Source organism: Zingiber officinale, chromosome 7B (genome assembly GCF_018446385.1).
Source record: "Zingiber officinale cultivar Zhangliang chromosome 7B, Zo_v1.1, whole genome shotgun sequence".
NCBI lineage: Eukaryota > Viridiplantae > Streptophyta > Magnoliopsida > Zingiberales > Zingiberaceae > Zingiber > Zingiber officinale.
The window spans coordinates 27,008,760-27,035,854 of record NC_055999.1 but is presented as its reverse complement, the minus strand read 5'-3'; the positions used below and the strand labels follow the sequence as shown (position 1 = coordinate 27,035,854).

The 27,095-nt window shown below is 40.6% G+C and overlaps 1 protein-coding gene across 1 annotated transcript in view; it reads right to left on the bottom strand.

Annotated features, from left to right (window-relative positions):
* Positions 1–2,129: 2,129 nt before the first annotated feature.
* The window catches only part of LOC122004271 (cyclin-P4-1-like), a 50,075-nt gene continuing 25,109 nt past the window's right edge, over positions 2,130–27,095 (bottom strand). The window contains exon 2 of the mRNA XM_042559185.1: positions 2,130–2,517. Within this exon, the coding sequence (XP_042415119.1) occupies positions 2,130–2,517 (388 nt within the window). The remainder of the gene's footprint in view (positions 2,518–27,095) is intronic.

The window sequence follows — 27,095 nt, the reverse complement described above, 5'->3', positions numbered from 1 at the left end:
ACATCGCGCCCGATGCTTTGCCCTCTTCTCCCGATTCTTTCTCGTTGTCGATTGCCATCGCCGACTCCAGGAGCTGTCGATCATCTTCTCCTCTTCATCGGCCAGTCCCATCGTCGATCGCCAGCAAGATTGCCTTGACCGGTCGGATTCTCTCCTCATCTCGTGTGCGATCTTGCCCTCTTTCGATCTAGTCGCTACCGCTATGACATCGCCGATCCCCATAGCCACCTATGCCAGACATGATTGCGATAGGGGAGGAGTCCAGTCCTTAGCTGATCCATCACCTCGGTCGCCATCCATCCACTTTAGAGTGCCGCTGAAGCTGCCTTGCCGTTAGGTGTTGTTGTTGCTGAAGGAAGGATGAATGTGGGGGGGACTCTCTCTCTTACTGGCGAATCAGAGCAGAGCAGAGGCGGTTGCCATCAGGGAAGTTCATCGCTTTCTCTCCACCAGATTATGGTTCTCACAGACTTGGGGTAAGGTATTGGAATCCTTAGAGTAGTTTATAATAGATTTGTTGTAATCTGATTTCCATTTTGGTATTGGAATGTGAAGATTTGATGCTTGGTGGGTTATTGTAGCTTTGATCAGTACCGTTTGTCGGTGATCCACAATTCTGGCAATCTTGTTTCGATAGTGAATCCCTCCAGCCATGTTTCATCAGTTGCCACCTTATATTTGGGTAAGTGGTTAGATTTTTAGATGTGATAAGGTGGATGATTTAATTAAATAAGGTTGGGTTAATGCATGAGATAAATTATTAACTATGGTGGTAAATAATTGCTCGTGTGTTAGGACATTTGTTTGCGGGCAGCAGTTCTACATAGCTTCGGCCACCATTTCTGAGAGCAAGATCTTTAGTCGTGAGTTAGCACGGGAGCAACCGGATCAAGGTAAGCTAAGTATGGAGTTTTGGTTGCATTTATGTGATAGATGGGTGAATAAGGATTTATATCATATTATGTTGGGGATAATGAGATGTTATGGATGATCGGATTTGATTAGTGTATATTGATTTTAGAAGATGACCATGATTAAATTAATTAACTCATGAGTAGGATTGAAGTGAAGGATTGTGTATTTAGTTAAAGCTAATTGGATTAAGGAATTAGGTTAATTATTTTGATTAGGGTTTTTCCTAATTAGATTGGGGAGTTTATTTAGCTATTTGCTACCTATGTAATTAGCTAAATATATTATGTGATCACAGGACTTTGTTTCAAGGCGAGCATCTCGACGTGAGATTGCTTTATCTGACATGGTCGACAGATAAAGGCAGGTATTTTTCTTGGCCTCTACATAGTTTTTCTTGAACTTACTGCATAGTTTTTATGTGATAGATTAAGATGCTTTATCTTATATCATGTTCGTTTGTTGCTTTCCTTCTTGATACTTATGCTTGACTCTTGTGATGATCTATTTAATTCTTATATAGTCTACACTTTGGTTATCTATACTCTGTGGTATTTTTACATGTAAATAGGCCTGTTCAACCGGTCGGTTAACCGGTTTACCGGTTTATCGGTTCCGGTTAATTCCGGTTTACTATGATTTATTTAAAACCGGTTAACCGACCGGTATCTTACCGGTTCTACCGGTTCCGGTTGAACCGGTTTCGGTCGGTTAACCGGTTCCAACCGAGAACCGGTAAAATTAAAATTAAGAGTTCCAGACCTTTGATGAAATAACAAAACAAACAAAAAAGACCATTAATTAAAAGGCTTAATATAGAAATGTTCTCAACTAAATGTTGTAGATTGATATCCAGTTCATATTGTTACATTACTCTTACCTACTTAATAGATATTGCTACACGTATTCTACTTGGTTCTTTGAAGATACAACCTGAAGAAAGCTACCAATTCCAACAAATTGCCAATTTTCAATGTATGAGAAGGGCATTCTGCCGAATGGCTACAAGTATGTCTCAAGTCTCATTCTGTCGACACACAATTTATTTTTTCAGATTGATTGATCATCATTTGGGAAAAAAACATGTATCCACTTCATTGTTAGTTGGCAGGTGTAAAGAGAGGGGGAGAGAGAGAGCGCAATTAATGGGATAGCAAGTTGAAGCACACTAAATCAGCAGATTGTAAATAAAGGAATTAGGAACCACTAAGCTTGGATCATAATTGAGCAATGCAATTGTTAATTCCAAGAGCTAATTGCTCTGTTTCTTGAGGAGGATGGCATTTAGATACATACATGTCGTCCATGAATTTGACGGCGGTGAGGACGCTGGTGATGAGGAGGCGGTGGACGTTGAAGGAGTCGAGGGCAACGGCTTGGCGGCTGCCGGCGAAGCTGTTGAGGTATATGTACGCGACGACGTAGCAGGAGGGGCTGCAGCAGGCGTAGCGGAAGATGCGCACCAGGTAGTGGCGCACCGAGATGGACGGCTTCCGCACGCCCTGGAAGGCCGCGGAGAGCTTGCGCTCCACCAGCCGCAGGAGGACAGCTGAGAGGACGGAGATGACGGCCGGAACGGCGAGCCGTTCGTCGCTCCCGCTAACTCTTTGCAGATCAGGTGGCGGCGGTTGGACAGATTGGAGACGTAGACATGTCCAAAAATTTATTTATATAAAAACTTTCAAGATGAGATCATGGGACCAAGTTTATTTATACTTTTAGAGAGGTATGTGCTTTAACAAAATTTATCCAGAAGAGTGTGAAAAATTGTGAAGAGTTTTGCAGATTGAGCTCGAGTCCATTGAAAGGTATATGAAAGAATTTTGAAGCACCATTTGGTCAGATACTCAGATTTCATTTTATAGACTAGATTCATTTACCATGTAATTTGTAATCCATGGCTCGTATTAAAACCAAGTCAACCGATTGGTGTCTAGTTTTACCGGTTTACCGGTTAAACCGGTAAAAAAAATCCAAAACCGGGAATCAACCGGTAAACCGGTAAAAACCGGTTAACCGGAACCGATTAAAACCGACTAACCGGTTAACCGGTAAACCGAAACCGGTAAGCTACCGGTTCCGGTCCGATTTTCGGTTTGTCGGTTTTTTTGCACAGCCCTACATGTAAAGTATGTATGGTAGGGGATATTTCGTTGGCTGTGTTTATATGATGATTGTCCATTTGTATATCGTGTATACATTTGTCTAGTGTGATGATTGTAGGAGTTGTGTTGATTGTATATTTATTGTATATACACGTGTCTGATGTGTTTTATTGGAGGATGCATGTTGATTGTACCTATATTCTGTGTACATGTGTCTAGGGGGATTATTGGAGATTTTTGGTTGATTATACATGTGTAGTTGTGTATATGCATTTGGTGGGATATGTGGAGATATCATGATGATTATACTCATGTTGTGGGGTACTTATATGGATTTAGAGGTTGCATTGATGATGACTATGGATGTATCATGATTATATATATATATATATCATGTTCATCATTCATTGCATTGCTGATGACCATTGTCTCCCTTGTGGTTGAGAGAGTCATCAGTTATTGATAGCTGCACATTCAGCCACTATTGGTGAGTGGTAGCTAGGAGTGGAGCTAGTCCTGTTGCGCTTACTTAGCCACTCAGTGTTCTATCAGCCTCGACCACTCTGGAGTAGTAAGTCTTGAGGGTACAATAGTCAGAGGGCTAGAGATGTGAGTGGTCAGGGACCCTTTCACTATGTAGTTATATAACTACTTAGTGACTCATTTGCTTCGGCCGTCTATAGCGATGCATGTACTGGAGGCTAGAACGGTTTGTCACAGACCCAAGCCTCTCGACCATACAGGGGTCGTAGTGTTTGGAGAGGTGGCGGGGGTGACCATGGAGCATGCATGCGCATTTGCATATGATGCACGGTGCATCCTTGGAGATATATTTGCATACATGCCTAGTAGATACTAGTTGCATGTGATTGTGATATGTTGCACTTGATTGAGCTATGATTGTTGTATTTGGTTGTCATGTTGCATACATGTCATTTATTATACATGTATATGCTGTTGTATATATTGCATAGGTGTTGTGAGCAGATCTGTTACTGAACCGGTGAGTACTAATCATTGTATCATATGTCAATTTCTAGATTGGGTATGTATTTATCATTATGTTAGTTGTGGTTTATGCAGTTTATATGTCATCTATGATCGTTATACCATGTAGGATAGTCTGGTACTGGTAGTTATGTATATTGGCTATGTCAGTATGATCATGTTTTTTATTCCCTACTAAGACTGTATACCTTTGATCTCCATGTTTATTTTTGGACCATGCACTATTCTGTCTATTACCCGCTGAGTTACCTATACTCACCACCGCATTTATACCTTTATGTTTTCAGGTAGCAGTTAGATGGTTGGTGTGTCGCTTGGAGTATCCTATCTGCCGGTCCTACGTCACATCTGAAGATCGTTTTAGGTTTCGTTTATACTTTACTTGTATTTGGTATTTGGTATTTGGTGTATTTAGAGTTGTTGTTGTATTTATGTTGTTGTTGTTGTTGTTGTTGTTGTTGTTGTTGTATAAAGCCTAGCCAGCTAGCAGTGTGTTGATTTGATTTGTATGAGCTTTTCTTTATCGTTTTTCTACTATGTTGGTTTTTAATACAGCTAAGTGGGTTGTTTATTATATATATATAACTGCATGATTGTCTTTTATTATGTTCCAGCCGAGTGGGCTGAATATAAACAGCATGGTTGTGTATATATTCCAGTCGTATATAGCTGATGTATTTTGTATGTATGTATGCTTCAGATTGTCACCGATACAGGGGAGATGCTGTCGAAATTTTTCGGTAGGGACTCTTTTGGGGGTGTGACAAGTAGTCTTGAAGGCAAGAGATCAAAGCTGCGAAGAAGAATCAAGTGAGTCGTGAGAGTCCGAGTGCGAGAGAAATGTACTCGATAAGGGAAACCCTAAGTTTAGGGTTGTATCAGTCGACTACTACTGGGACCAGTCAATTGGGGGTGAGCACAAAGAGTTTTTATGCCTGAACGGCAGGGATTAGTCGACTGGTGCAAGGACTAATCGATTGGTAAAGAGCCATTGAGAGAGTCATTGGCCAGGCACCAATCGACTGGTGCAAGGACGAGTTAACTGGTAATGGTAAGCAGCCTTGCTATTTCTTCCCAAGCTCTATAAGATGGAGCTTAGGATGGCTAGCCAAGGTGACGATATTAGACTTGGTTAAAGCTTAATTAGTAGTCAACAAGTTCTCAAGTGCTCATTGTAATCCAAGAGATCTTGGTTGGTGTTGTGGTAAGGTTTCTCCACCCACAAGGAGACTTAAGATAACCTGAGTTTGTCGGGGGCTAATCCATCGATAGATAGGGATTATCCACCTTATGGGTAGCTGTAGAGTAGGAGATCTAATCTCCGAACCATGTTAAACAACGTGTAGTGGTTTGCTTTATTCTTGTCTTTAGTTTAACTTTCTACTTTCATTGTTTGTATTTCCGCTTATGCACTGACATTGTAGAAAGAAGCAATCATTTGGGGTCAACGTCTATTCAACCCCCCCCTCTCCCTTCTAGCTGGCCATAAGATTCCAAACAATATATTCTTATTGATAAAATCAATCATTTTTGTTAACTTTCTTGTCAGTATTTTAAAAATACTTTTAAGTTTGATTTTCACAAAACTAATTATTCTAATGAAATAAATTAATTTTGTTCGTTAAACCAATTTTTTTAAGAACACTTTTCTACTGATAAAACTTATTCTATTTAAGTTTGACAAAAAATTTTAGGATTTTTTGAAATAGATAACGAATTTCTAAATTATTTTTGTTGAAACAGAAGATTAATTAGTAAAGATAGGATATTTTTTATTTAAAACATGTTAGCTTACTAATAATTCTTGTCAAGTACTCCTAGAAAAATATTTTAAATTTTCTAACAGTTTATCTTATTTTTCTCAAATTTTATTTTGATGTGATCAAAGGGGGAGAAATAAGTATAAGTACAAGTTAAGGTACAAGTTAAGGGGGAGTGAGAATTTTATTGCTTAATTCATTACAATATTTGATTCTAATTGCAACCTCTTTACAAAAGTTATGTTATTACATTTTTAACCCTAACTTGAACTTAAGTTGATGCACATCAAAAAGGAGGAGATTGTAAGTACCCCGTGGCAATTTTGATATGGTCAACCAAGTTAAGTTAGGTCATGTATATATTTGATCCTTGTGTCTAAGTGTGCAGGAGCTTAGGAACACAAGAAGTTGAGCGAAAGATGCATCTAGCAGAAGGATGGCATGTCCACATCAGCCTTGTACTCTTTGAACCAATTCCAACACATCTTTTGCTCTATACCCCTTGGCCTTAAAAGGTCTCTTGGTCATTTTTCCTTCCAAGCAAGATTCATAGGTTGGAAAGTTTTCCAACACTAATCAACCCAAGAGTCTATCAGCTATTAGCCTTTGGGTCCTACTCAAGTTAATATGACCAAGTCTTAGATGCCAAAGATATGTTTGATTCATTTTTGAAGGTTCCTTTCTCTTATTAGAATTAGAAGATGTGTTATTAAATTCCATTTGTTGCTTTATGGGAGTTATTGGATTTAGAGTATACAAATTACCAACTAATGTACCAGAACAGATAACTACCTTATTTTTCTTGATAACCACTTTGTTACAAAAAAGAAACAGTATATCTGTAACGACCCGCCTCCTACTAACTAAGCTGCGAGGCCGGACCGTCACAATATGCTGTGCTAGGATATATTTTGAGGTGCGAAAACGTCAACTAATTTAAAATTTACTAAACTCATGTCATTTGCTACTAAATCTGAACTTATGCTTTAAAGTACCTTTTAAAAGTTGTACCTTTATTCAAAAGAGAAGATCTAGCCTTCACATATGATTACGGACTGAACTTAAGGGTCTCCAGCTGAAGCAGGCATTTCAATCGATCAGCTGATCGATTGGGATGTTCGGATCGATTCACTAATCGATTCAGGTGGCTACTGTATACAAAAGCTTTGTTTGGATCGATCGGTTGATCGATCCAGCCTTGTTGATCAATCCAGTGATCGACTCAGCACGCTACTGTGCACGAAGAAATTTATGGATCGATCGGCTGATCGATCCAGCTATGACTGATCGATCCAATGATCGATTCAGAAGCTCTCTGTTCACGGGGCTAATTCCCCAATCGATCCAGTGATCGATTCCAGAGCTTACTGTTCGCGGAAATCAGCTCTCAATCGATCAACCGATCGATTGAGGTTCCTCCAATCGATCGGTTGATCGATTGGAGTTTCTGATTTCGCTGCTGAACTCTGATTTCAGCACTATTTCGTGCCAAATCACATACATTAACTCTATAAACAAAAACCAAGCTACTAGACCTACCAATACGTATGATTTACTGTCTAACATCGAGATACTAGTGGATTAACCATAATCTAGTGCATACTTTCATAACTCATAATATTAAACATTCTAAAGATATGAAGAAATAGAAACTATAAGACACTCAATTCTTTAACACTTGCTAATCTCCAAGAATCTTTATTCCAAGTTCCTGCCACACACATCTTCACTGCATTGACCTCCAGCCTCCGCTGGTCCATCTTTCCTTTACCTTTATCTGCAGTATAAGGAAAAGAAGTATCTGTAAGCTTTCGCTTAGTAAGAAACCATCTACCTCACAAAACATGCATACGATGAAATCATGCTTTTTTTTTTTAAACATGCTATTTGATATACATGCTGACATGCTGAAATTTAAATACTGAAGTTACTAATCATGTATACTAAATCATGGCATCCAAACTAGTCATGGAATATCCAGAGTTAAGCATGAAACTATCACATGTATCAAGGGAAAGAAGCTAAACTGATACAACGCTGAGCTGAACTGAACTAAGCTAATACTGAATTTAAATCATGTTCACCTAACTGATTGTGAGATTTTGAAAAACTATTTATAATAATAATAGATCAAAATACTAATCATGCTGCTGATGAGCCCGGCAACTGTACTTGCTATGCGCGCATTCCTAACTAAACCCGAGGTAGCTAGTCCCGAATCTAGTAGGGTTACTAGGTTATCTAAACCTAGGGACGACTATGGGAGCCCAGCCCAATGGACATATAGTCCAGTACAGTGCCACTGCTGAAAATAAAATACTGGATATAGCTGAATTTTCTTATCTTGTTATTTCTAGGTTATCTGAACCTAGAGGCGACTGTGGGAGCCCACCCATTGGACCGTAGTCCCATAAAAGCTGTTATAAATTGGACATGCTGTAAAAATGCTTCTATTGCATTTACTGAGCTATTAAAATGCCTACGGTGGCATTTAACTGAGTTACACATTTTATCAAACATATGGTGTGTACTAGTTCACACCCTACATACCAAAATTCTGCATACAACTAAACTAATGCGTAAAACCTCGAAAAAGCTACTTATATTGCAGGTGAGGGGTTTCTTACCTCCTGCTTGAAGTTTCTTACAAATCTAGACGCTAGGTTTCCGGTGGAGAGATCCCTTTGGCGATCTCCTTGTGTCTATGTGTTCCTCTAGCGGAGAGGAGCGTCCTCGTGCCATTGATGTTGCCGGGAGATACTCCTATGGCCCTAGGGATGGAACCCTAGGTCTTCCTTGGCTTGGGCGCCGAGAGGATGAGGGAGAGAAGAGGGTTCGGCGGAATTAGGTTGAGGAGAGGAAAAGTCACGATCCAAAATAACTCCTCACTTAATTATTTTCCCTATTTATATTAAGTGGTTAATTCGCCCAACTTAAGTATAAATATAATTGATTCTCTTTTCTTTCAGCACGGCCCTGCTGGGTTCACTTGGTTACTAGAGTTCACTATAAGTCGTAGGACCCAATAGGTCTCGGGTTCAATACCCGCGTAGGATATTTTACTTCCCTATTTGTTTTTACTACTTCCACTACTCTAAAAATTCTGTAAAAATATCCTAAAATTCCAGAAACATCATAGAATATTTATAATATAATTTTGAGAATTTTTCGGGCGTTACAATCCCCCATACCTTATAAAAAGTTCATCCTCGAACTTAGAACAACCCTGGGTACTTTTGTCTCATACTGGCTTCTGTCTTCTAAGTTGCCTCTTCTGCTGTGTGATTGTGCCAAATAACTTTTACTAATGGTACTTCCTTGTTCCGTAATTTCTTAACCGCTCGGTCTATTATCTGAATAGGCCGACTGTCATAGCTGAGGTCTTCGCAGACTTGTACCGACTGGGGCTCAATCACCTGGGTGGCATCCGGGATATGCTTCTTCAGCATGGAGACATGAAATACATTGTGGATAGCTGACATCTCCTGGGGTAGCTCTAGCTCATATGATACCTTGCCAACTCTTCTACTGATCAGGTATGGTCCCACATATCTGGGACTTAATTTGCCCTTCTTCCCAAAACGCATTACTCCCTTCATGGGAGCCACTATGAGGAATACTGTATCCCCAACTGAAAACTCTAAAGGTCTACGCCGTGTATCAGCATATCTTTTCTAGCGGCTCTGAGCTGTCTCTATCCTCTGGCTGATCTACTGTATAGCTGCTTTGGTGTCTGCTGCTAGATCTGTCTGAAGATCTAGTTCTTTCTGCTCACCACTCTCATACCGACATATTGGAGATCTACACCTCCGCCCATAGAGAGCCTCGTATGGTGCCATGCCGATAGTGGCCTGATAACTGTTGTTGTATGTAAATTCTGCTAAACTCAGATATTTGCACCAACTTCCCTTGAAGTCTAGGGCACATGCTCGGAGCATATCTTCGAGTACCTGATTTACTCGCTCCGTCTGACCATCTGTCTGAGGATGGAAGGCTGTGCTAAATTTTAACTTGGTGCCCAATGCTGACTGTACACGCTCCCAAAAGTGTGAGGTGAACCTTCTGTCTCTATCTGAAATGATGGTCAGTGGGACTCCATGTAGTCTGACAATCTCCTTGAGATACAACTGAGCTAGCTGCTCCATGGAGTAGGATATCCTGATAGCTAAGAAGTGGGCTGATTTAGTCAATCTGTCGACTATTACCTAGATGGCGTCAAAACCATTCGTGGTTCTGGGTAGTCCCACTATGAAGTCCATGGAAATATCTTCCCACTTCCATTCTGGAATCTGAATAGGCTGCAGAGCTCCTCCTGGTCTCTGGTGTTCTGCCTTGACCCTCTGATAAGTTCGACAAGTGCTGACATATCTAGCGATGTCTCTTTTCATTCCAGGCCACCAAAAACGTCTCTTCAAGTCCTGGTACATCTTGGTGGAGCCAGGATGCATCGCATAGGGAGTCCTGTGAGCCTCATCTAAAATCTTTCTTTGTAGTTCCTTCTGATCTAGAACACATAGTCTGTCACCGAAATATACTGCCCCACTATCAGCTATTCTGAACTCTCCACTTTCTGGTTCTGTTATCCCTTGCTTGATTTTCTGAATTTCAGGATCCTGTTCCTGAGCTGTCTGGATGTCACCAAGCAAGGTAGATGCTAATGTCATAGTAGAGAGCTATCCCACTATAAGTTCGAGACCGAAATCTGTAATCTCCTTCTGTAGGGGCGGTGACATGGCTGCTAGGGATAGTAAAGTAGCATTGGACTTTCTGCTAAGTGCGTCTACTACCTTATTAGCTTTTCCTGGGTGGTAGAGGATGTCTATGTTGTAATCTTTGACCAGCTCTAGCCATCTGCGCTGTCGCATATTCAGATCCTTCTGAGTGAAGAAATACTTTAGACTCTGATGATCTGTATACACTCTACACTGAGCTCTATACAAGTAATGTCTCCAAATTTTGAGAGCGAACACGACTACTGCAAGCTCAAGATCATGAGTAGGATAGTTCCTCTCATAGTCTTTGAGATTTCTGGAGGCATAGGCGATCACCTTACCATCTTGCATCAGTACTGCTCCTAGTCCCAATTTAGAGGCGTCACTATAAATTCAAATTTGTCTGTGTTTTCTGGTAGAGTCAAAATGGGAGTACTGGTCAATCTCCTCTTTAGCTCACTGAAGCTGTTCTCACAGTCCTCTGTCCACTGAAATTTTCTGTTCTTCCTGGTGAGAGCTGTCAGTGGGGAGGCTATTCTGGAGAAGTTCTCTACAAATTTTCTGTAATAACCTGCTAATCCCAGAAAGCTTCTGATTTCACTGGCGTTCTTGGGTCTTTTCCAATTACTCACAGCTTCTATCTTACTGGGGTCTATCATGATACCATCCATTGAGATGATGTGACCCAGGAAGGACACCTGATCCAACCAAAATTCACATTTCGTGAACTTGGCGTACAGCTGGTTTTGCTGAAGCGTCTGCAATACTATTCTCAGGTGCTCTGCGTGTTCTTCCTGAGTTCCTGAATAGATAAGAATGTCATCGATAAACACAATAACAAATCTATCTAGGTAGTCCCTGAATACTTTGTTCATGAGGTCCATGAAAGTAGCTGGAGCATTTGTCACGCCAAAGGGCATGACTACGAACTCGTAGTGTCCGTATCTAGTCCTGAATGCTGTCTTGGGTATATCCCCTTCTTTAACTTTCACCTGATGATAACCTGATCTGAGGTCTATCTTAGAGAACACTACTGCTCCCTTTAGCTGATCGAACAGGTCATCTATTCTGGGAAGAGGATACCTGTTCTTGATGGTGACTTGGTTCAGTGCCCGGTAGTCTATACACAGGCGCATGCTCCCTTCCTTCTTCTTCATGAACAATACAGGCGCTCCCCATGGTGAGTGACTAGGACGTATGAAGCCCTTGTCAAGCAGCTCCTGTAGTTGCTCCTTAAGTTCCTTCAGTTTAGCTGGAGCCATGCGATAGGGTGCTTTGGAAATGGGATTTGTATCGGGAATAAGTTCTATCTCAAATGCCATCTCCCTATCTGGTGCTAGGCCTGGTAACTCCTCAGGAAAGACTGCTGGGTAGTCACATATGACTCGGACCTCCTCTAGCTTTCGGTCCTTGTCCTGGCTGCTACTGACTACATGTGCTAAGAATCCCATACATCCTGAATCTAGTAGTTTCTGTGCCTTCAAAGCTGAGAGAAACTTCTTGGCTCTTCTCTTTGGCTCTTCGCTATACTCAAACTGCACTCCTGCTTCGGGTTGGAATATAACTTTATGTTTACGGCACTCTATGGAAGCACCGTACTTGATCAGGAAGTCCATTCCCATGATGACATCGTAGTCAGCCATATCTAGCACTATCAGATCACAAAAGAGTTCTCTGTCTGCTATAATGACTGGCACTGCTCTGAGCCAGTGCTTGGATGCCATAATTTCTCCCGAAGGTAGTGTTGTCAGAAACTGACCACTGAATACCTCTGGAGATACTGCTAACTTTTCGGCAAATGCCTTGGATATATAAGAATGGGTTGCCTCAGTATCGAATAATACAGTTGCACTTTGCTGTAAAATACTAATCTGACCTGTAACAACTGTCGAGGCATTCGCTACATCCTCTATGGTGAGGGAATAGATCCTTGCGTTCGTCGTGGCTGAGGGGGCTTCTAGTCTGCCCTGGTTGATGGATGGACCATCTAAAGCAGCCTGCATCTGGTGTAACTGGGCTGGCTGGCCTCCTGCTGAATCGACTGTGGTTGAGGAAAACCGGTCTTGTTCGGGCACTGCTTAGCCATATGCCCCTCTTGTCCACATTCGAAGCATCCCCGTGTGCCCTTGCGACAAACTCCTGGGTGGAATCTCCCACAAGTAGAACACTTGGGTAGCTGGGTTGTTTGCTAGCTGGTCCTCCTTTTGGGTAACTCCCTGGTTTGCGTTTGTTGCTGGAGTTCCCTTTCCAATTTGAGCCATGGGAGCTGTGGCCCTGGTGTTTCTGAGTACCTGAGCCTCCTTGACCTTTGGACTCTGAGAGGACTTGCTTCTGCTATTTGATATTGTTCTGGTAGTGCTCGGTGGTCAAAGCACTGCTTATTAGTTCTTCAGTGGTTTGCGGCCTATGGACGCCGCTGGTCACGTTCATTGCTATTTCCGGTCTTAGCATCTTGAGCATCAACTGGACTCGTTCTTTTTCAGTGCTGACTAATTCAGGGCATAGACGAGCCAATCTATTGAATTTCTTCACGGCTTCCTCCACTGAAAGGTTGCCCTGGCGAAATTCAGTGAACTCGTCGTAGTGGCAGTTTGTGACCCGCATGTGAAAGAACTCCTTGAAGAATTCCTTCTCGAAGTCAGCCCATGTCATCTGGTTCACTAGGCGCTTCGCTTTAATTCTCTCCCACCATATACGTGCATCCCCTGTCAAGCAGAAGGAGGTACACTTCACCTTCTCATGTTCTGGCCAGTCCAGAAGCTCCATCGTACTTTCCAGTGTTTTGAACCAGGCCTGAGCATCCCATGGTTCACTGGTGCCTGAGAAGGTCTCTGGCTTAACTCTCTGCCACTGGATCAGATAGGCTTCTCCCCTTGCCCCTATGCTGGGGCTACTAGTGCTGTAGGTTGGACTGGTGGAACCTCTATCACCACTGGGGTCGCTAAATTGGGTTCTGAGGTGACAGTGGGAGTGTTCTGCTGATTAGCCCTGAGGGTGGCTATCTCCTGTTGTTGTTCAGCTAGTTGCTTCTGTAACTGAGCTACTACTGCTGTAAGGTCTAGGGGAGGCACTGAACTGCCTGCCTCATGCTGGGGCTCAGTAGCTGGTGCCCTTCTAGCTGGGCATCCTCGTGCCATTTCTAGAGACATAGAGGATATACATAACTAAGACAATCATATTTGCATAACTATGGTTATCATGTTAGATACTATCATGACTAAACATACTTTAGTTATCTCTAAACATGAAAACATGAAACATAAATAAAGTGAGAGATGTTCTTACTTAGAAGCTGCAGGTTCAATGCTGATGTGTGTGTGTAGGAAGTATGGAACTTTGCTCTGATACCACTCTATAACGACCCGCCTCCTACTAACTAAGCTGCGAGGCCGGACCGTCACAATATGCTGTGCTAGGCTATATTTTGAGGTGTGGAAACGTGAACTAATTTAAAATTTACTAAACTCATGTCATTTGCTACTAAATTTGAACTTATGCTTTAAAGTACCTTTTAAAAGTTATACCTTTACTCAAAAGAGAAGATCTAGCCTTCACATATGATTACAGACTGAACTTAAGGGTCTCCAGCTGAAGCAGGCATTTCAATCGATCATCTGATCGATTGGGATGTTCGGATTGATTCACTGATCGATTCAGGTGGATACTGTATACAAAAGCTTTGTTTGGATCGATCGGTTGATCGATCCAGCCTTGTTGATCGATCCAGTGATCGATTCAGCACGCTACTGTGCACGAAGAATTTTATGGATCGATCGGCTGATCGATCCAGCTATGACTGATCGATTCAGAAGCTCTCTGTTCGCGGGGCTAATTCCCCGGTCGATCTAGTGATCGATTCCAGAGCTTACTGTTCGCGGAAATCAGCTCTCAATCGATCAACTGATCGATTGAGGTTCTTCCAATCGATCAGTCGATAGATTGGAGTTTCTGATTTCGCTGCTAAACTATGATTTCAGCACTATTTCATGCCAAATCACATACATTAACTCTATAAACAAAAACCAAGCTGCTAGACCTACCAATACGTATGATTTACTGTCTAACATCGAGATACTAGTGGATTAACCATAATCTAGTGCATACTTTCATAACTCATAATATTAAACATTCTAAAGATATGAAGAAATAGAAACTATAAGACACTCAATTCTTTAACACTTGCTAATCTCCAAGAATCTTTATTCCAAGTTCCTGCCACACAGATCTTCACTGCATTGACCTCCAGCCTCCGCAAGTCCATCTTTCCTTTACCCTTATCTGCAGTATAAGGAAAAGAAGTATCTGTAAGCTTTCGCTTAGTAAGAAACCATCTACCTCACAAAACATGCATACGATGAAATCATGCTTTTTGTTTTAAACATGCTATTTGATATACATGCTGACATGCTGAAATTTAAATACTGAAGTTACTAATCATGTATACTAAATCATGGCATCCAAACTAGTCATGGAATATCCAGAGTTAAGCATGAAACTATCACATGTATCAAGGGAAAGAAGCTAAACTGATACAACACTGAGCTGAACTGAACTAAGCTAATACTGAATTTAAATCATGTTCACCTAACTGATTGTGAGATTTTGAAAAACTATTTATAATAATAATAGATCAAAATACTAATCAAGCTGCTGATGGGCCCGGCAACTGTACTTGCTATGCGCGCATTCCTAACTAAACCCGAGGTAGCTAGTCCCGAATCTAGTAGGGTTACTAGGTTATCTAAACCTAGGGACGACTATGGGAGCCCAGCCCAATGGACATCTAGTCCAGTACAGTGCCACTACTGAAAATAAAATACTGGATATAGCTGAATTTTCTTATCTTGTTATTTCTAGGTTATCTGAACCTAGAGCTAGGTTGTCTGAACCTAGAGGCGACTGTGGGAGCCCACCCATTGGACCGTAGTCCCATAAAAGCTGTTATAAACTGGACATGCTGTAAAAATACTTCTATTGCATTTACTGAGCTATTAAAATGCATACGGTGGCATTTAACTGAGTTACACATTTTATCAAACATATGGTGTGTACTAGTTCACACCCTACATACCAAAATTCTGCATACAACTAAACTAATGCGTAAAACCTCGAAAAAGCTACTTATACTGCAGGTGCGGGGTTTCTTACCTCCTGCTCGAAGTTTCTTACAAATCTAGACGCTAGGTTTATGGTGGAGAGATTCCTTCGGCGATCTCCTTGTGTCTACGTGTTCCTCTCGCGGAGAGGAGCGTCCTCGTGCCTTTGATGTTGCCGGGAGATACTCCTATGGCCCTAGGGATGGAACCCTAGGTCTTCCTTGGCTTGGGCGCCGAGAGTATGAGGGAGAGAAGAGGGTTCGGCGGAATTAGGTTGAGGAGAGGAAAAGTCACGATCCAAAATAACTCCTCACTTAATTATTTTTCCTATTTATATTAAGTGGTTAATTCGCCCAACTTAAGTATAAATATAATTGATTCTCTTTTCTTTCAGCACGGCCCTGCTGGATTCACTTGGTTACTAGAGTTCACTATAAGTCGTAGGACCCAATAGGTCTCGGGTTCAATACCCGCGTAGGCTATTTTACTTCCCTATTTGTTTTTACTACTTCCGCTACTCTAAAAATTCTGTAAAAATATCTTAAAATTCCAGAAACATCATAGAATATTTCTAATATAATTTTGAGAATTTTTCGGGCATTACAATCTCCATCCAAAAATATTTTAAAACTGAAATTAAATTTTTTCTAAAACTTGGTACATAAAGATAATTTCTCAAAATCAAAGTTTTATTCCTATCAAATGATAAGTAAACATCTCTCACTGCAACAGCCGTCACTTTCGTCGCATTGCCCATGTAGACAGTTATCTCTCCTTCACATAGTTGTCAGGTTTCCTGGAACCCTTGCAATATATTGTAGACATGATCAGTGGCTCCTGTATCTACACACCAAATACTCGTAGATAACACCACTAAATATGTTTCAACTACTAGAGAATAAGATATACTTTTATTGTTCTCTTTCCTACGAGGGCAATCCGCCTTCCAATGTCCAGACTGCTTGCAAATGAAGCACTTGCCCTTCGGCTTCTTCACTCCTGCTTTTAGTCCAGTACCTAGAGATCGATTCACTTTCTTTGCCGAGCCAGCTTGTATCTTTTTATTCTTCTTGCCTTTTGACTTAGAAGTAGAAACATTTTCAGCAAAGTGGATTTGAGAACTATGACAAAATAGCCCTTCTACTGCTTGAAGTTCTGTCAGTAGTTCTGCCAATGAATAAATCCTTTTATTCATATTGTAGTTCAGGCGGAACTGCTCAAAACTTTTGGATAGTGATTGGAGAATAATATCGACCTGGGTTTCCCCATCGATTTCAACTCCAAGGATTTGTATCTCATTCAAGTAAGCCATCATTTTGAGGATATGATCCCTTACAGGTATCCCCTCTAACATGGTGGCTGTCATTAAGTTTTTCATAGCCAGTTACCTAGCAGCCCGATTATGGTGTCCGAAGAGATCCTTGAGATTGCTCATCACGTCATAGGCAGTTGGCATGTCCTGATGCTGATGTTGTAGCACATTTGACATTGAAGCCAAAATATAACACCGCGCCATCTCATCTACCTTGACTCATTTCCTATGATGCTCAATCTCCTCTTCACTAGAATCACTATTAGGTCCATTAGAGCATACCTCCATCAGTACAAACTTATATCCTTCAGCAGTTAGGACAATGTCTAGGTTTCTTTTCCAATCTATGTAATTGGGACCAGTAAGTTTATTCTCTTTTAGAATAATAGCCAGTAAGTTGAAAGTCATCCTAAGAATCACAAAATAAGTTTTGGTCAACTTTAGAATTTAGAATAATATTGAGTCCTCAAACAATATTATTTAAATTCATCAACACCTCAAAACACCGTGAATTTTGTATGCGACGATAGTGTGGATGTATACAAATTCAAACATTTGTAAGAGGAGGTTTTACCCATTAATTTTATTCTTATCAACCTAACTTTATGACAAATAGAATTAATAGTTGGTTTTCCTTTGGTCACACAAATAAAAGCAATGACTTGGATGGGGAGGATACTATTAAATGCACCTAAGTGTATACCATTACTTGATACTTAGTCCATTAAATAGGATTGTGCCCCTTCAGATGGAAAAGATCACACGCTCCTAAATAATTTCCTAAAATCATTCATAAAGGAAGTTTGATCTAGTGACCCGCAAACAAACTCATTCGATGTGGAGGAAGGCACTCAGAACCAACGCGCAAGTTTGTTTGCATCAATTACAAACCAGTAATGGAGACCGTGGAATTTATTTACAAATCCCTACTCCCACTTAGTTATTTAAGATGAGGATTTTAACATGCATACACACACATCACTTCAAATAAAAGTACGTAATAAATATGGAAAAATAATTTTCCAACTATTATGGCCTCTTCCATCACTGCCCTCCGTGTGCTGCCATCTTTAGCCACCGCAATTGTGTCTAGTTTTCGCATCTATCTTGCTTCTTTTTCCGCTGCGCCTCTGGTCCTCAAATAGCACCACGCCTCGCAAGGATACGATCCGTGATAAAAAATAAAATTTTACATATATCGATCCTATATACCATAAAGGAATGTACATAAAGTCTAGATCGAACAAAATATAAAATCCTAAAACTAATACAGCTCCTACTGTATTTAATATTTACAATCATGCACACACATAAAATGCCTTCGACATGTCCGAGGGTCCAATCACACATAATCACAATAAGCCATAATAGTTGGAGCCTGCAACCACAGAGTTAATCTATTTGCACATCCTACTATTATCCTGCCTAAAATATGTATGACATGTGCATAATTAAACTAAAACCAAACGCAGAGGTTAAAACCTAGCTCTGATACCAATTGTTGGTTGCTACTCAAAATACCGTCCTAGTTCCCTTGTACAAAAATTTATACAAGCATAGAACTATCCTAGCTACCCATATGCTCTACTAAAGTTAAATTTGGATTGCAAATAATGCTTAATATTATTAATCCAAATTGTCCTTCAAAAGTTAAACTTGGATTGGAAATGATACTTAACATTTTTACTCCAAGTTTAACGGATGTGATCTTCCTAAGTTAAACCATATTACAGAAGTTATCAAATATCTATTTCAAAGATCGACTTCCAGGTTAAACATGGCGAGACACTAGGCCTTTTTGGATATGGGATCATACACCACTTCCTAGACAAAGCCTCACAAAGAAATCAGATATTTAACTTCTTGCAGTAAACTAGGTTTAACTATAGAGACCTCAATAGAAGCACATTATCGAAACATGAAATTGAAAAATAAAATCGATAACAAAAATGTTAACTTAAAAACCGATAACCTCTTGTGTTTGGTTTTTCAAGATCTACACAAAAGATGAACTAGTTATGATGCGGAAACTAATAACTAGTTATATCTCTTGTAGCTTATAGACCTCTTGATCTTCTGTTGTATTCCCCTCCTTCTCTTGGATGTCGTGCGGGTGACGATCTTCCAAGATGAAATCCACTTAAGCTTCTTCCAAGGCTTCCAAGATCCGACCACCAACTAACCTCCAAGGGATGCTAGACAAGAGAGCTTCCTTCTCTTCTTCTTCTCCTTCAAGCAACCGACTTGTAACGCCCACCCTCCCACTGCTTAAGGAGGGACGGGGTTACTTACTTACATACGTGCATAAATATAAAATCATGGCAGCGAAAACAGTTACTTAATTTTTTTTTCTACACTAATCATCATGCTTATCATACTGAACATGTGGACTTACTAGTATTCATGCATATAACTTAATTAATACCAACTACTTGAACATAATTTATGACATCATAGGCATACTAACATGAAACATGAAGAACATAAGTGCATAACTATCCATACTAGTTAAAGTACTATCAAAGCATAAAGATAACACATGGTTCATATGCAAACTTAGAACTTAGAAACATATAGCAGTTTTCTTCCACCGTGCCACTGCCACACACACTCTTGCCCTTCCTGCTGCTCCTCTTAGTTTAGCCATTCCTTTCCTTTTTCTGCAGTACAAGGAAACATAAAAACTATAAGCCCATAGGCTTAGTAAGTCCCTTTCCTACTCACAAAAACCATGAATCATGCATGAACATAAAGTGGTAAATCATAACATAACATGTGAGCGCATAACATAAAGTCATATCATATCATGTGAGAGCATAAACATAAAGTCATATCATATCATGTGAAAGCATAAAATCATATCATAACATGTGAGAGCATAACATGATCATATAAGCATCATAGATATATTTCAAGAGCATCTTAAAGAAGCATAAAGAAAAACATATAACATGAACTTGTAGATGCAAGATGTTCTTTTGAAAACATGTATCATGAAATGAGTATATGCAAGATGTCCTTTTTGAAAACATATATCATATACATACTTAAACATAATCTCAACATAAGGGCCCGGCTTGTAACACATACATACATAAATGTACGCATCCTAAATAGATCCAAGGTAGCAAATCTTGAACCTACTAGGAACTAGGCCCGTTTCATAGACCATCGACCTAGGGGCACTTAGGAGGCCATCCCTTTTACTAGGCCCGTTTCATAGACTATCGACCTAGGGGCGCTTATGGAGGCCACCCTTGGTACAAGCCATACAAAGTAAAATAGCATGTCATATCATGTCATATCATAACATATCATGTTCTTGTCATATCATAACATTTCATATTCTTGTCATATCATGAAGAGTGCTCTTGATCCCAACTTAAGGGAAGCATCTCTTAGGCTTTTCATCTTACATAAGCCTTGCATAAACATAGCATGATGGCACCATGTGCACATAACATATAGCATATCATAAAAACATAACATGATAACATGAAGTGCACATATCAATTAACATGGTGACATAAAAATTCATATCATATCATAAGAGTCAACATCATGCATGGTTAAGGTTTTTGAAACTTCTTACAAGCCCTAAATCATGCTTGGCCGAAACATATAAACATACATCATAGATTTTCAAACAACATGGATACATGAAATCACTACCTAAGTCCTCATAATCATTAATCATAACATGTAAGACCTTAGGAACCCTAGGTAGCTTCTTAACCTCATTCTTCTTATCTTGGCCAAAACATGAAGGCATGTTTTAAAATTTTCTTTAATCAATTTAAAGCATGAAACTTTTGCAACCTATATAGCATAGCAAGTGAGTCCTTTGGTAACCATAAGTGAGATTCTAACTCTAATATTTAACCTTGGCCGAAACCTCAAGGTGGTGTTTCTAGGTTTTTCATGCAACATAAGCCATGGAAAATTTAACCTAACATTGCATAGGAAATCATACATCATGAGGAAGCATAAAACAAGCATGGTTAGATTTCAAAACCTTGCCCTAGACCTTGTGTTCATCCTTGGCCGAAACCTAAGGTAAGACTCTAGGTTTTATTTATACAACATGTAGCATGAAAACTTAACTAACAACATGTAATAAATCATGTATCATGAGGGAGTATAAACAAGCATGTTTTAGATTTCAACACTTTGATCTAAACCTTATGTTTGATTTTGGCCAAAACCTAAAGAAAGTTCTAGGTTTTATTTATACAACATGTAGCATGAAAACTTAACTAACAACATGTAATAAATCATGTATCATGAAGGAGCATAAACAAGCATGTTCAGGTTTCAACACTTTGATCTAAACCTCATGTTCCATCTTGGCCGAAATCTAAAGTGAACTTCTAGGTTTTATTTGTACAACATGTAGCATGACAACTTAACTAGCAACATGTAATAAATCATGTATCATGAAGGAGCATAAACAAGCATGTTTAGGTTTCAACACTTTGATCTAAACCTCATGTTCCATCTTGGCCGAAACCTAAAGTGAGCTTCTAGGTTTTATTTGTACAACATGTAGCATGAAAACTTAATTAACAACATGTAATAAATCATGTATCATGAAGGAGCATAAACAAGCATGTTTAGGTTTCAATACTTTGCTCTAAACCCTATGTTCCATCTTGGCCGAAACCTAAAATGAGCTTCAAGGTTTTATTTGTACAACATGTAGCATGAAAACTTAACTAACAACATGTAATAAATCATGTATCATGAAGGAGCATAAACAAGCATGTTTAGGTTTCAACACTTTGATCTAAACCTCATGTTTCATTTTGGCCGAAACCTAAAGTAAAGTTCTAGGTTTTATTTATACAACATGTAGCATGAAAACTTAACTAACAATATATAATAAATCATGTATCATGAAGGAGCATAAACAAGCATGTTTAGGTTTCAACACTTTGCTCTAAACCCTATGTTCCATCTTGGCCGAAACCTAAAATGAGCATCTAGGTTTTATTTATACAACATGTAGCATGAAAACTTAACTAACAACATGTAATAAATCATGTATCATGAAGGAGCATAAACAAGCATGTTTAGGTTTCAATACTTTGCTCTAAACCCTATGTTCCATCTTGGCTGAAACCTTAAATGAGCTTCTAGGTTTTATTTGTACAACATGTAGCATGAAAACTTAACTAAAAACATGTAATAAATCATGTATCATGAGGGAGCATAAACAAGCATGTGAGATCTCGGAAAATTTAAATAATAAGGTTATTTGAGAAATAGCCTTACAGAATTTTTTCAGAATTTTTAGAAATTTTCTGAGAATTTTTCGGAGCTCGTACGACGAGTTTTGAGGGGATCAATTCCGGGTACAGATAAGGTCTATTTGGGATACCTATTTAGGTGAGGAAATGTTTTTAATTACAAATCATTTTCTTTTTCTTTAATTCATTTTCCAAATCGCCGTTCCCACATGTGCCCGACTTCTCCTCCTCCTTTTTCCCCGATGTCTTCTCCCCTCTCTGCCCCGACGCTATCCCGATCTCCTTTCTTCTCCTCCTACCCCGATGCTGCCCGATCCCTTCTCTCCTTCCTCTCGTCTCTTCTCCGACGCCGACGACGCCAGGGAGCAGATTGCCGGCGGAGGTCTTCTTCTCTAGAGACTCACCAACGTCAAGCTTCCTTGGCTACCAGCGGCCGATTCCCTCTGCCCTTGACCGATCGTGCCATCATCAATCGCCGGTGCAGATTAGGGCTCGGAGCACAGAGGTGAGGAACTAGCTTCGATTCTTCTTCTTCCCTCTTCCTTGTGCAACTGTGCCCTAGATCCCTTGCCCTAGATCCCTTCTGTCAGCTCCGATCGATCGTCGCGAAGGCAAAGGTGTGCCCTAGCTGTATTCTTGAAGGTAAGGCATCGCCGATTCTTACTTTTGATTTCTTTGATTTGATCCGATCGATCTCAATCTTGATTCGATCAGGAGGTGAGGCTCTGATCTAGATTGTGGGGGTTTTCTTTCGGTCCTGAACAAGGAGGGAGAGGTCGGATCTAATTACTTGCTGTCTTGGACATCTCCATCTTGCTGTGATTGAGGCATCAGTTGAAGGTGATGAGATCAATTGAGTTGTCGAGCAGAGGCTTGAAGGTTTATTGTGTGATCCGATTGTTTCCAGTAGATGATGAGGTGCTATTCTGTGGTGTTCCTGATCAGTCATCTGCTTGCTTGCTTTCTTCTTGATCTGATCAGTGGAGAATCTAGTAGGTGGTTGTTCTATGAATTTTCTAGTCCCGGCAACACTCCAACAGCAGCAACATTGTCTAGCAGCAACATTACTTAGTGTTGTGGATCAACAGGACAGGTATTGAATTGCTATTCATGTATTGGATTAATCCCTGATTAGTTGATACATGATGTGTAGATTTGAATTAGGGTTATGTTGATTTTGATTAGATTTAATTACTTAGATTAAATTAATGGAATGATTAGGGTTAAGACAATTAACCCTAGTCAACTATTCGATTTAATCTAAGATTGCATTTCTAATCTAATTGGTGATTAGGGATTAGGTAACTAACCCTAATTGACCGTTAGATTAATTAGGTAGGTTGTGATCAATGTGATTAGGGTTTTGCCCTAATTTAGTTTTGAAAATTTTATTTAGCTATTTCATTTGGATTTAGCTAAATAAAATATATATGTTGTTTGACACAGGATTCTAATTCGAGACAGGCGTCTCGACGTCGACTTTGGATTGCGTGATTTGTACCTTCTATTTGAGGCGGGTACCCTTTGACTTATCTTTTGATATTTTCATATGACATGTATAGTTTATATATGGTTACTAGTGATAGATGGTAGATTTATTTCTTCCCTGGTCTTAGCTTAGTTGATACCTATCACATGCTTCTACTGTTAGATGCTTTACATTAGTCTGGTTTACTTTTATCTCTTGCCATGTGTATATGTGTTCATGGTTATGGTTACTTATAGTGCTTATCTACCCATGATTAGATGCTGGAGATACTTGTTATATATTGTTGGATTCATGTTGTTTATATCTCTGTTATATATCTGCGTTTACCTTTTTGGCACCTACGTATATGGAGGAGGATACGTTCAGGTATGACATTCTGTAGCCGCATGCACCATACCGCATGATTGCATGCTGGGCGATGGACGACTCCATTATTGTTGAGCTGTCCGGCCTACATGAGGGCCTCGCACACAACGTGTTCATCTGCATGGGTAGTGGCACAGACTCGTGGTGTGTATGGCGGTTGCTGTGGTGCACCGCCGGGTGCTCATGGGTAGCACGACACAGCGGGGTTGCAGCCGGGATCCCTCCCCGTCTGAGAGCATTGCGCTCCCTCACTATGTTTGAGGTAGGAGGATAGGTGTACTCCGACAACATCCCGCCCACTCGGTCACTCTTCGGTTAGTGATGGCAGAGTGCACGGTGTCACAGCCTACCACGCAGCCTCACCATTGTGTGTGAGATACAGCGTCGGGGGTGACCATGTCATATTGCATCATATGCATGATTGCATTTATTGTGATTGTTGCATATTGGATGATGCACTTGGGTGATCGATATGATTGACATGCACAGGATACATGCGTATTTGTTCGACTATCTTTATCTGTATGTCCACAATATTCGCCCAAGCCTCGCAGTGAGTAGTTTATTTCAGATGCATATCTTATTATTCTTGTCAGAACTACATGCTTCCGTTACTCATTACAGCTTTATTCAATATGATACCGTTATATTGTTAGGAGACTGCATCTGAGGTCCTATGGTTTAGAGACTGTACCTTATTACTGGTAGTTATATGTTGCTATACATATCTATTGGATTACCTGCTGAGTTCTTTGAACTCACCCCGTTGTTACTATTTTTCAGGTTGAGGCCGTCAGGAGAGATTCCAGTCGCTAGCCCCATTATCGCGAGGATTTTCTTTGTCGTATTATATTTTGCTTTTGCATCTTATATACTTGTATTGTGGGTTTGTATTGTGGATTTTACATTGAACATTCAGGTTTGCTACTTTTGTTTTCCGCTGCGGTTGTATTTTCATTACTTCGTGGATTTGTTTTCTTCGTTGTAGTGGAGTAGGCTGTTTACATATATCTTCGAGGTTCTATATCGTCTTTCCTTATTAAACTGTGTGGATTGATCATATATTATATCTGTGTGGAATGTTGATATAAACTGCGTGGTTTGTTTCTTAATTGTATTGTATTATTCCGGCCGTGTGTGGCCGAGGTATAGAGATATATGTATACTGAGCTTCATATTGTCCGCCGTACAGGGTAGATGCTGCCGAAATTTCTTCGGACAGGGACTACCTGGGGCGTGACAATTTTTTGGTATCAGAGCAAAGTTTTGCAATACCTACTTGTCGGGTTTCGGATTTACGAGGCTCACTTTCGTGAGCATTTCTCGGTATTTTGGATTTGTACGGGGTTCCGTCGATTTTATCGTTTCGGAATTCCGAGGTATTTTGACGAAGTTTTATTGGTTCTATTTGGGGCGTGACAATTTATTTGGTATCAGAGCTACCAATTTATTTTGACGAGATATGTCCTCGGTAACCAACTCAGGACAGAATCTAGCTAACCGATTAAATTCGGCATTATACTCCATTACTGTGCGGTTATTCTATCGAAGACTCAGAAAATCCTGCCGACGTGTCATCTGATACGCCTGGAAAAATATACTGACTCTCAAATACCTCCCTAAATCTCGTCCAGGTAATATGTTGCTCGTCTATAATCGAGCACTGCGTGTCCCACCAGATCTCTGCCCCGTCTCGTAAGTGGTAAGCAGCCAGCTCGACCTTCTCCCACTCGGAGCAGGCCATGTAAGAGAATGTCCGCTCCATAGACTCTATCCAAGATTGAGCCACGCTCGGATCAGTCTCCCCGCGAAATAGCGTAAATTGGCGTTTCACCAACTCCGCCAAGGCTGGGATCCATGCTCGTGCTACAACCATATCCGTAGATATCGCTGCGGTACTGGGCAGAATCACTGGAGTTGATCTTATGGGTGGTACTGATGGATAGGTTGGAAGAGGTACCACTGGTGCTGCCACATAAACAGGGTAGGAACCACTAAGGGAACTACAGAGTAGGCATAAGTAGGGATGACTAAAGGTACGATGGGCGGTACCGGGTAAGATGTAACCGGTACTGCTGGTGCAGGTACCGAGTATGTAGTAACCAGCACAGATGTCTGTGGTGGTACCGAGTACGCAGTAGGCACGGCTATAGAAGGTGCCGAGTACCCTGTAGGTACTACTGGCGGTACATGCGAGGTAGGTACCTCTGAAGTCGGAACCGTCAGGATCTGACAGTCTAACGTGGTCAGAGGCTTGCGAGACCAGCTTCTAGGAGCTGAGGCGGAGATTAGTATCAGCACCAGTCTTGGTTTTACCTTCTGGTGATGACGGATTTGTACTTTATACAGACGCATCTCTTCAGGGCTTGGGCGCTGTATTGATGCAACACAGTAGGGTAGTCTCTTATGCTTCTCGTCAGTTGAAGGAGCATGAGAAGAACTACCCAGTACATGACTTAGAGCTAGCCGCTATTATCTTTGCTTTGAAGATTTGGCGGCATCACCTTTATGGTATTACTTTTGAGATTCTTACTGATCATAAGAGTCTCAAATATATTTTCACCCAGAAGGAGCTCAATCTCCGACAGAGGAGATGGATGGAGTTCCTGAAGGATTATGATTGTACTACTAGCTACCATCCGGGTAAAGCTAATGTGGTTGCTGATGCACTTAGCAGGAAGTCCAGAGGGACTTTAGCTTGTCACCGAGTTTTTGTCACGGACTTGATTCAGGGATTCTCCGAGTTGGGCCTTGAGGAGCAGGGACGGACAGAGCAGGGTATTCTTGTTACCATGGTTGCTCAGTCGTCGATCAGGATGAGGATTCGAGAGGCTCAGGCCGGAGATCAGCATTTACAGTTCATTAGCAGCCAGATAGCTTCCGGACAGCAGACCGAGTTTACACGAGATGACGAGGGTATTGTTTATTTCCGAGGCAGATTGTGTGTATCTCAGTCTCACCCGGTCATGGAGGAGTTACTTCAGGAGGCTCATCGTTCTAGATTTGCTATCCACCCAGGTGGGACCCGTATGTACCGGGATTTGAGGTGTTCCTATTGGTGGAACGGTATGAAGAAGGACATCGCA